Below are 18,008 nucleotides of genomic sequence, written 5' to 3'. Positions count from 1 at the left end.
ACCAAATTGTAATAAAAGAATCTGAGGAAGCCATTTTAGCTCGATATGCATGGGGTTTGTGGGTTGCTTTTTACTTAGAACTCTGTTATTAATACACAGGCTGAATGAGTTTTATACAAAACAAATAAAACCAAACCCACAAATATTAGAAACTGCACAAAATTCTCATTTTACATTTGATCACTGTGCGAACAGTGAAATAAACTTATGCATGCTTCTCTTGTTAGCAGGTGTAATGTGCGTGGGTTAAATCTGTGCAATATTTTGCATCGTGTTAAGTGGCATTCTGTCAGCAAGGCTGAGAGCTGAAAACAACAGCTTCCAACAGCCCTCACTGGCACAGCTTGTTATCACCTGGTTAATGACAGTAAACTGCTTTGAAAATTCTCCAAGCACCAATAATGATTTTTCTCTTGTGCATATCAATTGTGAGTCAAGGCCTTGATTCTGCTGCTGCTGGGCACCCTTCAGATCACTGCGACTCACATGGGCGTGCTGCTGCTCACCAGTTTGCATCCATCCCATGTGTCCTGCTGGGTTTTAATGTTTTCATCTGGCCTCTTTCTAACTTGTAACTCACTGGATAACAGGCATTATGTGGTTTATCCACAAAATTTGTGACTCCTTAGTGCCAAAGGTTTGAATTGAGAGGTTAAGGGGTATTGTCCTTGTTCTCAGCAGCCAGTGCAGCACGTGTGCTCCCAAACTGTGTGTTTGACTGCTCATCTCTGTATGTTCTCCATTTCTGTTGGGACCATGCACATTCCCAGTGATGGTCCTTTCTGTTTGCTCTGGAGCCCTCATTGGATGCTCGTGCTTTTAGTTTTGGCTCTTGGTGCAGTCCTTGTTATCAGCCAAGTGGCAGCCTCTGTGTGCCCAAGTTTTTAACGTTCTGGCTCACATTCTGAAGCTGAGAGCATAGTACTCCCTGCCTCATTTCCAATTTGTGCTAGCAAGCTCTCAGGAACTGCAGAACTTGAATCTGCATTTGCATATCTGGCTCCAGATTTTTCCCATGCCTTTGAAACACCTTGATGTATAATCTGTTAATGGCAAACATGTATTTTGTAAATTGCTTTTTATTTTTAGCTGCTTCACTTAATGCATGGGAACACACATAACAAGCAGCAACTTGCCAGCAAAACCCCAAATTTTTCCATGAGCACCAAAATGATCACATTAATTCTTGTTTTTATCGCAGTGAAGTTATCTTGACCTACTATACTTGAATAATCCAACTGTAGCTTGAATGAGAGATAGGAATGCTTCTGAGAAACAAAGTACTTTGTGGGATACTTCAAAGTTGTTTCAAAGATAGGACAAATGTATTAGTGGCTACTGAATTTTACTAGGTAAATTTTATGGTCAGATGCTTCATCACTAACTCAAATTTTAAAGCTCCCCAGTTCTCTAATACCTGTCTAGAACTGTTCAGATTGGTCTGAAGATTTCTGAGATTGAAGCACTCGAGCTAAAATTGCTGAATAATGATACACTGATGTCTTACATGGTTTTGCCTATTAATACACCCACTGATATGTTAACAAGATATTCACTAAAGGATTCTTGTTTAAAATACTCAGATCATTACTTGAAATGTCTAGGCAATCTAAAATATACCTAAAACTCATATAAAGTTTAAGGAAAGGAATGACAGGTTTTTTTAAAATATACCTTTTACTGATATGTCAGCTGTAAAAAACTTTACTACTTTCTGCTAATAACATACATTATCATCAAAGAAATTCTTCATTCATTGTTCCTCTGCTTTCATAAAAAAAAAAGGGTGCACTGAAGAACCTCTCTCCTGTTTAAGAAATTGAGTTTTGTATCCCCCAATATACTCCTTGAAGCATCTTGGAACATCGGAAAAAAATCCATCATTTCTGTAACACAGAATATTCAGGCTGCACTGCACTCCTGTGTATATCTACATGCACTTTTGCATAAATATCTGCACAACCAGTGTATTAATGTCAATCAGATCAGATCAGCAGCTCAGTGTCTGCTCCTGACATTTTTTAGAATTCTCCTGTTCAAGGATATTTATGGGAAGACTCAGATATATAAAACCAGCTGATGTGCAGCCAGAGATATTTCCTAAATTCAAACAAATGTTTTACAAATACATATCACACAAGAAAACCCCTTGGCTCATGCACAAAATGTATTTTTAGGCTATAAACAGAAAAACTGCAAAATATGTTTCAAGTATTACCAAAACTGTCATCAGAGTGCTGACAAGGAGTCTCCTAAAAATACCTTTCCAAAAATGTGACCAAGAGTCAAATAACCATTCATAGTCTATAACTTTGAACTGAATGATATGATAAGCTAGTGGGAATCAACTACTTGGGGTGATTTAAGCCATGCCTTCCCATTTCACCTGCAGAAAGGGAAGGCATGTTACTGCATCCAAACAATATTTGTCAGCAATGAATTTCAGCTTATTGTCTGAGAGAAGTCAGTGGATGCTTCACGGCTTTTTTCCATTTGTAAATCAGTTGCAAATATTTAAAATGTTTAAAAAAGGTGAGGAATCATGCCTGAAAAATCTTAGCTAATACTTACTCCTGCCTTTTCATCTTATGTACTTAGAGAAAGCTTAGTGCTGTTCTGCTGGCATTGCTCAGCACCACTCTCAGGTCATCTGAGGGAGGCTCTGGAGTGAAACAAGTCAGCTCACCCCCAAAGGCATCCATGTGCTCCATGCACAGAGCTCCCAGCCTTCCATGACTACACAGCAGAAAGTTAACACATGATGTACAGCTGGAGAAAGAGTGATAGAAATGTTGACTGACAGCATTAATATACTGCATAAATCTCCCTAAAGAGCTAGGGATTGCAGGCAGAATTTTTTCTGTTTGAGTGTTAACTACTTGAATCTGGTTTCATGTTAAAATCAAGATTAACCCCCCCATCCCTGCCTTTTACAGAATTATTTGTACTAATTGCCTTTTTATATTCTCTTGTTATTGAAAGCTCTGAAACATCCAGTTTTGGATTGCAAAGAGACAGGACTTAATTTCAGAAAGAGAAAAAAGGGAATGATCAAAATCAGGCATGCAAACAGAGCTACCAAGCCAAGGAATGTATAGATTAAAAGTTTGCATTAGGATCAAAAAGGATATGACTTAGGTGTATCACACACACATACGCACATATATATGTACATATATATGATTATTGTATAGTTTTTTCCAATTAGCATCTTAACATAATGACCCCACTGGAGAACGATTTTAAACTAACTCACAGGGAAATATCTTTCCCATGAGGTGAACTTGATTGACTTTGACAAGATATCTGGTATCTCAGCCTCAGCTGACTACTGACCTGAACTGCAGTCAAAGCGTGGAACTAATTTCTTGTCACAGATCATTGCAAATACTAAGATCCTATTATTTCTCCCCAGAAATTTTAAATAAAACTGGGTTGAAACTGGATGGGAAATAGAGGCTAAACTTGGGGTAGTGCTAAGAACTCACTAGTCCAACAGCTAGAGTTTCTTCCAAACACTTTGCCACAAGAAGCCAACAATTATTTTATAACAATCCTAGTTCCCAGTCTGTCCCAGGATAACAATTTAGTAGATAAATTCAGATCTTCCTGAGTATTGAGGCTTTGCTCGTTGGTGCTATATCAACTAAGGTAGCAATTTTACATCATCTGTCTGAGTAATATATGCATTGTGCTTGTATTTTTTTGTATCCAGTATGTGGAAAATATTATACACATCCAGTTTTTGTATAATGAATAGGTGGAATAGCAGACCCTAAAAGAAAGAAGGTGTTTAGTACAGAACACCTGTGTAGATAATATAACTTCTCATTTTCATACATGATAGCTAAACATTTAAAAAAATGAACACACCGTTGGTCACATTTGTTACTTAATTTTAGTAGTTTTTTTAGCCCTTAGATTTAACAAGCCAAATCTATGCATAGTTTTTATAAATTATTGTGAAATACAGATAAAAAGAGAAATACAGATAAAAAGGTACAAGCACTAACAAATTCTTAATCTGAAATTAGCATGTGGCTATTCATGAGAAGAGTAAAACACTTAGATTTTGTTATATCTGGAATACAGATTTTGTTAAACCTGGTAGTGCTCATCAGCAAAGCTCTGGGTTACTGTTTTTTAGAGCTAGCACTCTTCATGTTGTTATGGTTCTATCCATCTGCTCTGCAGATGAAACCTAATTATCTGAAAAAGATAAAACAATTTCTTAACAGTCACGTTTGACATCTTGGCTTTCCTTGGAACAATTACTTGATTTCTGCCCAGCCCCTCCTCCCAGTTAATGACAGTAAGCTGATTAATGGAATGCCACTAACAGGAATTAGCTAAAATAGTATTAGTGTCTGAATGAAAGGCCTGCATCTAAACTCATTTCCAAACAAGCATAGTAAAAATTTATCAACAATCTTGTTTTGATGAGTAAACGCTTTATGGAAATACCAAAATTTCATAGTTCAATTGCTAAGAATGGATGAAACCAACAGAAGGAAGAAAATGAGGTCTGCTCAGCCTGATCAAATTCCTTAAGATGAAGCAGTGTCTTTCAAGTTGAGGTTTAACTTGAGAGAATCACTGACATGTGTCCTGTATGCAATTGCACAGGGCAGTTTATATACAGGAGACAGAGGCCAAATTTAAGAGGTGATTGAGCAATTATGAGGCTCTCTAGGTCCTGTGACAATTTTACACTTCTCAATGGAATCTCTTTCTCTTCAGGCATACCTTGCTGCCTGAGCCATGGAACGCTCATTTTCCCAGATTTTGCTGAGCTGAAATGCTTAACAAAGGGTGGTGTCAGTCCACACCCCACCAGTACATCTCCATATTCTGTGTCAGAAGCACAACAAAGTGCTGAGTCTGTCCAGCCAGGACAGTGCCAGGGAAATCTGTGCTTTGACTCCAGAACACTGAATATAAAATTCCATGCTTTTATAAATAAACCTGGAGGGTGCTGTGCTTTGAGCACAGCCTGTTTTAAGTCAGCTTTAACTCAACTCCAATTCAGCCAAGAATATCTCAGGACAAAACCTTTGAAGCAAGGCAGCTTTGAAGAGCTCTCTGGTGTGCTCTTCACTGGGCAGAATAAATAGCCTGATCTGGGTTTGTGAACCTCCCTTCCAGGCTTCCAAGAATGCAGGCATAGTTCCATTTCACAAAATAATGATGTCTGCAGAATTTTTACACCTGTCAAGAGTCTGAGTTTGTCATTCTGAACAATTTTTAAGATATGAGGCAGAATAAAAGTAAACCCACCAGTTATGTGCCTGTTGGCATGTTATGAAAAGAGGAAGGTAAAATTAAAACCCAAGGAAGCTAAGAAATTCAACAAATTTAAGAGGGTTTGAAACACTGCGTAAAATCAAAATAGGTTAGTGCATCAACACATCGTATCTGCAATACTACAAATGCAGAATTAGAGGTTTTATTATTAACCCCAGGTAGGGCTTATATTGATTGCAAATTGAGTTTGCAACAATTTTCGATAAAAGAATACCAGGTATACAGAAAAGTTAAGATCTTGATTTGCATGTAATTGCATATGAGGATTTTACTCACAATTACCATAGATAGGGATAAATAATATTTTAATGATTTCTAACTGATGTTTTAGGTTGAAGTTTGCCATCTGCTGTTGTGTAATACTAAAGGTTATATCTGCAGTAACCGTGACTTTTCCCGTTTCACTTCAGTCTTGGTCTCTGATCATTTTGCTGTGTTGTAATGATATTTGACTCCAACTACAGCACAGCTAGCAAGATAATTCATCCAAATGCCACTTGAGGCAGTTTCAGACTCTATCAAGTTTGTCCAATCTGCTCAAGGTAATTCTTCAAGATTGAAGACTCACCAACATATATGGGTAAACATAAGGAGCCAAATAAATAATGTGTGGTGCACATCTACTGTTGTGGTGAAACAGAATAAAGGGTTTTAAAGAAACCTTCATCCTTCATATTGTCCGTTATCTCATCTGCCCTCTGGTTGGTGTGATGGACAAACTTCTGAGGATTGACATTCAAACAGTAGGACTAGATCTCTAAAATGACAAAGGGCAAGAAGGATAGTGCTTGGTGGTGTTCTTGCTACAGGTGTTTTGAAGGCTAAAAGCCTCATGGCCTCAAAAAGACAGAACAAGTCCATTGAGAGCCATTAAATATGACACCTCCTCTGGGACAGTGCACCCCTGAGCCATAGGGCAGGAGGCTCTTGCAAGACAAGACATTTTGCTGAGGATTTCAGATGTGAGGTCTCCTTGAACTCCTGGTGTTGCTTTAGCACATCTGGAATTTGTGACTTTAAATCCTTTTAAAGTCACACTTTGGGTGAGAAGTCAGCATTAATCTCTACAAATGAATATATCTTGGTTTTGAGGATGGAGATTTTCCTGTTCTCATATATTAACCAAGCTCTGTCTCCATTTTTAATCAGAAGACAAATCAATTCCTTTAATCTTTCTTTAATTGGAAGTTATGGAAAATGCTATTTGACATGCATTAAATGAGAAGCAAAGTTTTCCAAAAGGAAAGAACTTCTTTTTGTACTTTGATGTCTGGTATTAATGCAATCTGAAATATTATTTCATTAATAGAAATTACAATGCATTACTTGATTAGGGTTTAATTGTATCTAGAATTAAATGGTAAAATAGTTGAGTAGTTTTTAGGAATTCAATCTTGGATTTGTTCCAAGGTGTTGTGCTAGGTTCGGGTGCTCCTGAGTTAAGGAATGCTTTTGAAACAGTTCAGCATCTGCCCAAAGTGAAGCATTTTTCTAGTCCTGGTTAGTTGCAGTTGCCAATTTTTGCTTCAAAAAGCATTAGTCCTAGATAGATTAGCCTAAAATACTAGGCTTGAAATTCAGCTGCATAAATGAGAAAGAATTTTTTAAATATGTTGCACATTAAAAAGTGAATACAAATCCCAGCTGCTCATACTAACAGAGCCTTTGTGACAGAGCATGAGAATTTCAGCTTTGTTCTTGGGTAACTAAGTTAGCAGAGTGCCTGGCTGCCTGAAATTGTTCTCTTTATGAGCAAAAGCAGAGCATGAAGCTGTATTGCAATGACTGCCAGAGCTCTCTTTTGAGCTCTGCTCAAAGTAAAATTGCAAATATTAATCCCTCAGGTTTTTCAAAATGATACATAGCAGAAAACTGTTGGCACCAATGCTTAATGAATTTTTGTCTGCATCTGAACTCTGATGACTTAACTGTCTGCTAACTGTATAGTTGTTAGATGTAAAATGCATTCAGATGTATTTGAAATTTAATTAAAATGTTTGCTCTGATCAGTTATTGCTAGAAAAAACACTTGACCTGTTTGGTATGAGTCAGTTCTATGAAGCAAACTAATTTCTAATGTAATAAAATAATTATACTTTAAGTATAATTATAATAAAAGTATAATAAAATAAGTATGCTTTTAAAAAAAATTGAGTAAATATTACTGTTAAAACATAAGGTGAGATGCCTGTGCTTGAAAGAAGATGGAAAGGGCAGCATCCACTGGGATGAGGCAGAAATTTGGTGTGGGCAATGGGGTGTTGTACTCATTAACTTTGGGGCTTCATAGCTGAACCTTCTCAAATGCAGGGGACTCACTTTGACAGAATGGGTGTGGGTGATAAAATCCAAAACTTCACAGCCACTGTCCTTAACAGAAGCCCCTGATGTGCCAAGGGCTGTTGAAAGCTTTGCCCAGGAGAGTAAGTGGGTGTAATGGCAGCATTGTGAAAGACTTTCCCATACGAATATTGCAGAACTGAACCATCAAACTTGGGATCTCTTGAAGGTAATGAAGTCACTCTTGCTGAATGGCTATAACCCCTTTTTATTTTTACTTCTCCAAAATACAGTTTTATTGGAAGAGGGAAAAGAATCCAAATTAAATATGTATATTCAAGCTTTCTTTTTTTTTTTTTTTTTTTTTAGCAAGTGTAATTGTAAGTTACTTTTCAGTACTTCAGTTCAATTCAAAACACATTTTAAAAGATGATACATAGACTCTTCTAAAAGGTGCATGAAGAAGCTGTGTAAGCTCATCTTGTTTGGTTGCTTAGGGGTTTGTTTACTTTAATAAGTATAAACTGGTGCTGTCACAGATCACCATGGAAGAGAAGTGCCTTTGGGCCTTAACCTGCAAAGACTTAAAGCTTCTGCCTAACCATCTATAGGGCCCCCTTGCAGAAACTGAGATTATGATGTTTAATTAAAAGACAGGGCAAAAAATAAAAGAAGTAATTTTGGAAAATGTTTGTTCCCATGCTTAGTAGGTTTATTCCAACAGAGATGTTAAGGAGAGGCATCAAACTTGACTATCAATAGAGCTCAAAGCCTAATCACAAATTTCAGCTACAACAAACACAATGGTGTTCACAGAAGAGAAAACAGATTTACAATTAAATTGTTCTGCAGTGCCATATATAATTTTATTGTCTGCTGAATTTTCATGGCTAGAAAACATCTTAAGAAGACTCCAATGCAAAAGCCAGAATAATTCCTCTTCAAGAAGAGCTATTTCCAAGAAGCTTCACATCCAAATTATTTTTTGACTTATCAAAATGTCTTTTTGCACCTGAATCCTACACACAAATCCAAATTTCCCTGTTTTAAAAATCTGTTTTTCTCAATAAGCCTTTTTAGGTCTCTATGGGTATGTTTCAAAAATCCATCCTTTGATAGGTATGATGAGCTGGCTAAGAATAGCAAGTGGAAGAAATCTTTCTAGAAAACTTTGTGTGAGTCTATAAGGAGTTTATTGGAAGCTCAGTGACTTCAACCTCGCTATAAAAAAATCCTCAACAACTTTTTAAATTTCATTCAACCTTGGCCAGAAGTTTTCCTGGAATGTTTCCATGTTTCTATTGTGTTTCTAAAATTTGTTTTCAAATTTTCATTTTCCTAAAATTGTGTTCATGCTTTTTACACAGATTAATTCTCATTTATTTATTTTTGAATAGATTTAAAATGTCTGACTGCATTTGACTGCTTTATTTCAGGAAAAACTGTGGGAATTCTGTGTTAACAGAATTAAGTAACTGCTTGTACAGTTGAGATACACATTGCTTTTATTATCTCAAATAATCATTCATCTAGGTAGGATATACATGAACTAGAAATGCTAATATTTCAATATACTTTGTGGTTATCATCTTAATTGGATATCTGAAATTTAATTCATGTTCTCAGCATTAAATAATCATTCCTGTTATTAATACTGCTTATTCTATAATATTCCTGCAGAGAAAAAAATTAGAACAGTTGCAGTGCTCCATGTATATTTGTAATATTTCTGATCCAAATGCTAGGTTCATTCAGCATTTTGTTTTAGAATTTGTGTTGGAAATGCAAAGTGAATGTGGCCAGTGCCGCCTTGCTCTCATTGCTCATCTTTGATTTCTGAAGGAATGCATAGCATGTTATTTAATCTGAATTATCAAATTCTTCTTTCTCTGACTCTTTGTTGCTGTTAATATAGTGATCTACTCTATAAGATCATCTTATTTCTTGCAGATGAATGATGCAATGGGATTTGAATTGCCATGGGTGTATTTTGTCAGTCTCGTCATCTTTGGGTCATTTTTCGTACTAAATCTTGTTCTTGGTGTATTGAGCGGGTAAGCATACACCTTTTTCATCATGAAGGCAGAGTCCTGAATTCAGTTGCCATGAACACACAGGTTATCTCATACAGGTGAGACTTCAGTTGGGATGACATCTGTTAATGAGCCTCTATTTTTTCCTCCTCCAATTACAAACAAGGAAGTTTTCTTGTAGCTCTCCTATAAATAACATACAAACACCAAAATTGGAGTTTAGATGTACCAGTACATGTTGTTCATGTCCTTTTGACAAAGTTATGAAAAAGACTAAAAATTCCCATGCCCTCATTTGGATGTTATTTCAATTAATCCTCTAAAGCCTCACATCTACAACAAAATCTGGGTAAGTAAATTTTAGCAATTGTTCATTCACTTTTTAAAGATCTAGGTAGAGCATAAATTTTGTGTTGAACCGACGTGGTCTGGCAGCTGCAAAAAGGACTCTGCTGTTTAATGAATAACTGAATCATAACTTATTTCCTTGCGTTTTACAGGTAAATGATGCAATAGGATGTGAGTGGCCATGGATCTATTTTGTTAGTCTTATCATCCTTGGCTCATTTTTCGTACTTAACCTGGTTCTTGGTGTACTTAGTGGGTAAGCAGCTGAGTTAACATCGTGTATGCTACTGCTACTTGTAAGATGGCCTCTGCATTGACTCTGGCTTCTCAGCAATGGCTTTTTTGCATGCACTTGAGAGTCTTATGTCATCCTAGCAGTGTTTGCTCTTTGGACTGAACTGTGTGATTTGAGTGCCTGTATCTGTCTTGACATCACGTTCACCATGCTTGCCAAAACTATTCATTCAATGAGGCACTAATCTCCTTATTCTATAATATTCCTGTAGAGAAAAAGATTTTGTGCACAGAGATGGGTGGTGCACCCATACAAATATCTTCCCCTACAAGTGTCTTTTTCTGAAAGACCAACTTTTGCTTTTCCTCAGATAGTTGTGGTGCAATTGGAGTGTTTTTTATGTTTACCAGTTGCATATTTTGCTCAAAATATGGCAAAATATTTTTAATAAGTGCTTCAAGACATGTCTTGCAGAGTGTGGTTGCACTACCCCAACAGTGTTCAGTGGTTCCTGGGTTTTAGAGCTGTGAAGTGCTGTGACAACCTGCACCAGGAGCTGGTAAATTCATCAATAATAATGTAGCAATTAATATAGCTGTCAGTGGGAGGTTGTCACAGCTTTTTATTGGTTTGTGCACTCCAGGCTCCAGCCAAGATCTAAAACCATTTCAGTTCTAGCTGTATAATGTGCTTTAAAACCTTGTAGTTTACAGTAAGAGTTTGCCATATTTTCTTTTTACAAAGCACCCTTACATGAAGTTACAACCCTATTTCCTTTGCCATTTCCTGATTTCTAACACACTTAAGCTTGGGAAACGTCAGTCTATGGTAAAGATATTTTTTGATAAATATACAGAAGATTCATCTATCATTCAAATGCTGAAAATAAAATTATTATGGTTGTATGGATTAGGTTTTAGTTAGATTATATTTAGTTATAATATTGTTATATACAATATTATAAATAATATTATTCTGGCAAGTTGGGCCATCTTTGTCAGCCAACAGAAAAATTTCCCTTGCGTGGAAAGCAGCCTGACAGTGCAGGTGATAGTGTCTTCAGGATGCTGATAGTGTCTGCAGTCCTAGTCATGGTTTTGCCACATTGTATCTGAAAGAAATGATAAAGCATTATTATATTCCAGGAAATCAGATAAGCATACAAGATTTCCAGGTGTTGATGTAATTTCATTTCAAGAGCACTTTTATTTGTTGAGTGGTTTTACAATGTGCTTTTAAAATATTTAGTCATATATCTGTGATAATTACTGTTGCACACAGGAAACCAGGGAAAGCATAGTTTTACCTACTGTCAGACTTGCTTTATAAAGCAGATGTTTAAAAGGAAAATGGTAGTGCTGAAACAACAGTGCTGATTTTTAGATTTAATCTCGTCCTTCCAAGGACAAATGTGTAAATGTATAAATTGTTGGCAAAACTAAGTGCCCAGCTTTCAGCACACTGGAAAATGAAATGAGAACCAGAAGGACAGATAAATGATGGTAGTTACAGTGTAATTTATTTCTTCTTTTGATGCTGTTACCTAACATTGCTGTGTGACTGGCCTTTCCACTGTAGTCATTACAGGATTAGGCTCTCACAGTTCCTTCTCTGGCCCTTAAGAACATCACAGGCACCAATTAATTTTCTTCCAGTCCTGTGGAGATGGCTGGCAACAGCTAATGAATATTCCTGTTTTATCTTCCATGACTTGAATTGTTATTGGTTTCACATTTCTCTGTTTAAAAAAAAAATTACAGGGAAAGTGACATAAATTTGCTGTTTTGTGGCACATATTAATTTCTCTTCCTGAAGTCATGAAAATTTAGAGATACTCTCATGAATTAGCTTAACATTTGATTAATAAGCTTAAAATACTGTGTGAAGTTTTCAACATTATGATACATATATTTTTTGGAATATGGTGTAGTTGTTTAGCTGCCATTCCAGTACAGGGAAGAAGCGTCCCCCTGTCCTTGGGTTCCTTTCTGAAGACAAGAAATCACCACTGATTTCTAGGTTTTGTGTGATCCATAGAGTTCTAATGCATTTCACAACCCTTGCTGGCTCCCCTTGGATTTTCAGTGCACAGAAATGGCAGTGAAAAGTAGGATGTGAAATCTCCTTGTATTCATCAAGCCATTAATTGCTAAATTTATTTTTCTGCCATAGTGTCAGCCAGGGTCAATTGAGTGCTCAGGGTGCTTGATGAATTGTCTGAATCCGTGTTTGCCCTAAATACATGAGCGAGCCTCCCTAAAACTCCCATTTTTTGTTTTCTTTCTGAAGACAATGACACTGGAGAGCTGAGACATGTGATGTATAAATATCACCAAGGACTGACATTGAAAGTGCAAGGAGAAAGTCAAAGGAGATACTCCTAAAAGATACCAATCATAACAAACTGATGTTTGGTACAGAAGTGTAGAGAATGTCCTGGCATACTTGTTTGAAACTCTGATAAACAAGGGCCAGTGTGGAATACTGTTACTCTGATTTTTTAAGTAGTATATGGCAATTGTATATAAATAATTTCCCCCATACTTTCTGTTTAGAGCTATGAGTCTAGTCTAAATTTTATGGATAAATTTGATGTGCTAGCAAAATCCAATGGATGTTTTTGTGTTTCTTAGTAGAAAGATGTTTTTCATTCTGAGCCAAGCATTGAATATGTAATGCATAAATTGTTTTGGTTTTATTTAAAAGTTATTAGCTTTTATGTTTTAAAGTCTGCAAACCATAATATGAAAGCTTGGTTTATGATAAATCCACACATAAAGTTAAATTTTACTAAACCAATCAAATATCAAGAATGCAAAAATTATGCCAACTTACTTGAAAAGCATGGCTTTGCATACAGATTTTGAAGTGGAATCTGAATGCTTAATACCTTTTCTGTATGAAAGTGTTACTTCCTTTATATCAGATTATGCCGTGTACATTTTAATCTGTTTGCTGTTTTTGATCTGTTTGTGGTTTTAAAATATTCAGTTATTCTCTTTGCACTCCTTTGTTATTCTGTGACGATTTGCCCCTTTGTAGTTCTGTAATGCCTCTTGTGCACTGCATGTTTGATGTATTTAGATACTGTAAAATGGACGAGAATGATGATTTGGCAGATCTTTTGTTTTACATCTAGCTCTTTCTGAAGGTGAGTATTTCCTGGTGATCCATGTCAGTCTTGCCTGCAGAAGATGATATTCTTAAAAATACAGTTCATATTTTTAGTATCAGTAGTGTAAATGAATAGAAACAATGTGTATATGGAATCTGCATGTTGTACATATTGTAATTTCTGCATGGAAGCTGACTGTGGAGATTTTTTTTCCTAAGTAATTCTCTTGAATAACAAGGATGGAGAGAATTCATAGGCTTGAGTTAATTCAGTTCTTTCAAAAAATTCTAAAAAACCTCTAAAAAATTCTTTTTACTCTAGACATATTCACATTACTCTGAAAGTGAATTCTCTGAAGGCATGAAATACTAGGCACAGAAAGTGGGAGCTCAGGACAGGCCTCCTCCAGACATTCCACTGTAAAAGACCAGAGCATCATGGCTATTGGTGCAAAAGAGTGAGCTGAAATTGAAAGTTAGAAATTATAAGGTTAAGGTTATTAGAAAGTTAACAAATAAAGATCAGGATGGAGATACTCATCCATCCTGAAAGTGTAAAAAGTTAAAAAAAACCCAAAAAACCCAGAAGTTAAAATAGGCATGTTAGTAATTTAGGATGTATTAAACTGGTTTGCTAAGAACAGAGAAAATAAATTATAAAACTTCAAAACTTATTTACTAAGAGGCATGGCTTTTAATGATGCATGATAATGTATTCCTGAAGATAGTCCTTATCATTAGGAGATGGGTTCTGCTGATGGCATTTTCTGCTCAAGGCATTAATATTTCTTTGGGTAGCCATGGGAACAAATAAAACCTTTGAAACACACTTTAATAAATCTGTAAGTTGAATTTATTGCCTTGCAAAAGGACACCAAAAAATAAGTTTTGACATGTCCTTACATCCTTCTACATGTGATCTTGCAGGTTACTAAATGAATGTTAATTTTTTCAATTTCTTTTCCCCAGTAACGTTTGCAATGTATGTACATAGTGATTCTAAAAGCTAAGGGTGTGTACTCATGCACCCCAACCTCCCTGCAATATCTGTCAGTTACTGTTGTATAAAATATGTTGGTGCAGATAAACTTATACACCTAAGAACTGTTGTCTACAGTATATATGGAAAAAATCATAGAAAAAGACATTTGAATAATGATGCACCAAATAGAAAATGGCAGTATACTGTCATCCACAGCCTTTCAGCAAAAGGAAAATGAACTGGTTTTGGCAGGGCTCCTTTTCACAGCAGTAGGAAGGCGTAGTGAAAAATATAAAATAAAAATTATTGCTGAAAATTTAACTCCTTCCTGTAGATAAACTGAATATACATTGTCAACAAGGAGAGGGACTTCACTGTAGATCTCAAGAAGTTATAAGCAGAAGCAGGCTCATGTAATTTCTGTGACCTGGTGAAAGTAAAACTTTCCTTTTGAAAGAAAATGTTATATTTGATCAGTCAGTTGAATATACTAGCAATAAATAGTCAGCAAATAGTTTCAGCTGTATGCAGCAGTAAATAGCTTTAGACAGAAACCACTAAAGTCAGTGTGGACAGATCTGTAGTCTTGAATAAGAGCTTGCTGGGGAACTGATTTTATTTCAGTCCTCTCTGAATCACCACACCAGGATTTTTTAGGGATTAGTCCTGTGGGTGCTTGCTGGGGAGCCCCTGGCAGGGAACAGCCCAGGGCAGTTTCAGAAACCCCTTGGGGAGGGCACGAACCGATGTCAGGTGATGGCAGCGTTTGGTCCTGCTCACACCTGCCCCTTCTTCTGCCAAGGGATATCCAGAATGTCCTGAGCCAAATGGGGCTGGACCCAGGAGAGGAGGGGCACATCTCAATATGCAAATCTAATTAACAGTGGTCTGAAACAGCAGATCTCAGTTCTGGTGCTCTATCAAACGATTCCCTGTCTGTCTGTTCCTGCTGGTGATCCCACAGCCTCCATGGGCACTCTGGCACTGTAAGGCTGGACAGGCCCTTGCTCCACAGAGCTGCTGCACATTTTGGTAATTGCTAGCAAACTGCATAGAGATAGCCATGTAATACCAGTTTGCATTTCCCCATCAAGAGCCCAATGCTCCTTGCTCAAGGAGAATTCCTGCTAGGACTTTTTGGTTTTGCCCTACAGTAATAATTCTAGTGTTCAGCCTGTGATTTTTTTTCCCCTAAAAGAAGGGATGACCATGATGTATACAAAACTCCTGTAATTAAAAATGAGATGTTAGTTAACCCTTTTTATGTCTGTCCACATCTGTTACACTTTATACCCAGCTGTGAGCTGCTGTCCGTGCTTAGCTGTACACTTGAAGTAGTTTTAGTTCTCTGACTTGATTCCGTTGGTTTGTTGGTTGGTATGGTTACCACTGTGTGAAACCTCTCCTGCAAGTCTGGTGGCCAACACTGTACTCGTGTGAGTACATTTTTGTTATTATGTGACTGTTCTCTGTGAATAAATGAGTCTGGGATGTCTGGGTGGCAGCTCTACATATAGAATTAGCTTAACACTTTCCACATACCAGACCCTGTGTGCAGTGAGCTCTGTACTGCAGGAGATTCACTCTCCCTCCCACTGCATTTGCAGTGACACGAAAGGGCTGGAATACTGCTAGCAAAGGATTTGTGTCCTGGTTTATGCTCTGATATCAAAAGCACCTATTTGTTTCCCATCATCAATGCCTAGGGACACACAGGAGTTTCAGGAACAGTCATGGTGCTGAGCAGGCCCCCTGATGAAATGTCCCTGGCCTTTAGCATGGGAAAGCTTTCAGCTGGTTGGAGGCTGGTATGGCTGCCTCTAGTTATTATATCTGTGAGTACACAGACAGAAGGTTCAGTATACCAGTATACCAAAAGCCTTTCAACAAATTGCCTCAGGAATTTTGGTTAATATGACTCCCTGCCTGTAATTTAAGGTGTGAGAACCGGGGAGATGTAATTGAGTCCCAGCAGGCACTCCCTGCTGCCACTTCCACCTTGTTGCATCAAGCCATTCCTGACTGATGCATACCAGTAGGGGTTATTTCACTCTGCTGGAGAAAGAAAAATCTGGAATGATTACCCCAGACTACTGAAGCATGAATTCAAGCCCTGCATTTTATATGCTTCTGCCTCAACAACCATTGATGATAATGGTGTTGTGCCTGAACAGAGAAATGAGATAATCTTTCTGCTAGGAGACAAGGAATTTTTGGGCAACTGAAATAAACCCTGAATTTTATATAATAGGTTCGTTATCACTAAAAGTAAATGAGATTATGTAAATTAGTTTCCATAAAATGCTTTATTTTGCAAGTGATGTCTCTTTTGTGCTGCAGATGCAGCACCCCCTGCCCAAAATACTTTCAAATATCAGGTCAATTTATCAAACTAGAAAGAAATACGTGTTTCAAAGTTAGCTCTTAGCACAGGCATTTGTGAAACCAAATATTTACAGAGCTTAAGTCCACTTACTGCAATTAATGTGCAGTTTCTTGAACCTGTCAGCTCCAGAGGCTGCTGGCCTGAGTGCTGGGTTGATGGCAGGAAGGCCAGTTCAGGCCACCAGTCTGACCACGTCAGTTCCCATGTTGCCTACAGAACTGAGAACTTTTCTGCCCTGAGCCCACCCTTCCTATTCCACAGCCATGAAATGCTGCACAAGCAGCTGTTTTAGTCCTCCCAGGAGATCAGCCAATGTCTATATATTTTTACTGAAATATTCAAGTATCTTTTTGTCCCAATGTCTTTGTCAGAAGCTTAAAAGAGCCAACATCTTTCCCTCGTCTCACCCCATCATCTTTTTCAAATTACTTATTTCTTGGCCAAAATAAAGGAGATGCTTTTGTTTTGCATCAATTCATTATAGGAAATTAATTGCTTTCCAGTTCTATTAAATTCTCCTTTCTTATTAATGGCATTTAAGTGAAAGAAGTACATACATATGTGTCTGAGGGATCTCCCTTCATTGTGGGTGTGATAGGAAAAAAATAGCATAGAGCCAGGTTCTTCCCTCCCCTGAAGAAAATTGCCTTCTCATGTTTTATAGTTCCTTATAAACAGTCAAGTTTTAAAAATAAAATGGAAATTTTTAAATATCATGGAAATAAGCACCCTTGCATCTCCCCCTACTGATACATTGCAGCAGCCTGTAGCAAGGCAGCATCTGACTTCTGTGCAGTATTGGAAGGAAAGGTCAGAATCAACTGTGTATATAAAAACTAGGTTTAATTCTCTGCATGCAGCTGTTTTAATGTGAAGTCAGAGAGCGGCTCAGCCATGGGTGAAGTTCTGGTCAAAGTATCAGCCTTGCCAGCTGATTAATAAAAAATTTATTTCATTCACTTCACTCTATATAATAACAGCAACTTTTGTTTTACTTCACCCTTATGCATCACATCTCCTTTGAATTAATGAGAAATACCTGAAGGACTTTAAATAAAAACCACACGAATACTTAGTAAAAGCCAGCAAGGTTCGTTACTTCTCATTTCCTGCTCTGCCATGGTAGCTCAGAGATCTGCCTGTGGGAAGTGAGTCACGAGTGCGGTGCCTCAGTCAGGTGTAAAGGACAATCTCTAATCCTCCCTCTGAAAGCAGCTTCAACCCAGCATTCCTTAACCCAAACAGTTTCTTATTGACTTGTGAAATTACTCTGCTTATTTTTCAGAGTGCTTATCTGTCAGAGAGATCTTTAGAGCTCTCTCTTTC

General features: G+C 37.2%; 1 protein-coding gene across 16 annotated transcripts in view; it reads left to right on the top strand.

The window, feature by feature from the left end:
- Positions 1-18,008, top strand: part of CACNA1D (calcium voltage-gated channel subunit alpha1 D) — a 159,136-nt gene that overhangs the window by 62,183 nt on the left and 78,945 nt on the right. For 13 of the 16 annotated variants that reach the window (XM_030283234.4, XM_030283233.4, XM_030283229.4 and 10 more), the window contains exon 8: positions 10,118-10,221. In XM_030283234.4, coding sequence (XP_030139094.1) covers positions 10,118-10,221 — 104 coding nt within the window. Of the gene's footprint in view, positions 1-9,534; positions 9,639-10,117; positions 10,222-18,008 lie in introns of all 16 variants that reach the window. The other 3 variants (XM_072934837.1, XM_030283231.4, XM_072934828.1) reach the window with 1 other exon arrangement.

The sequence above is a fragment of the Taeniopygia guttata genome, chromosome 12 (assembly GCF_048771995.1).
Source record: "Taeniopygia guttata chromosome 12, bTaeGut7.mat, whole genome shotgun sequence".
Taxonomy (NCBI): Eukaryota; Metazoa; Chordata; class Aves; order Passeriformes; family Estrildidae; genus Taeniopygia; species Taeniopygia guttata.
The sequence above is the reverse complement of the archived record's forward strand: the minus strand, read 5'-3'. Positions and strand labels throughout refer to the sequence as shown.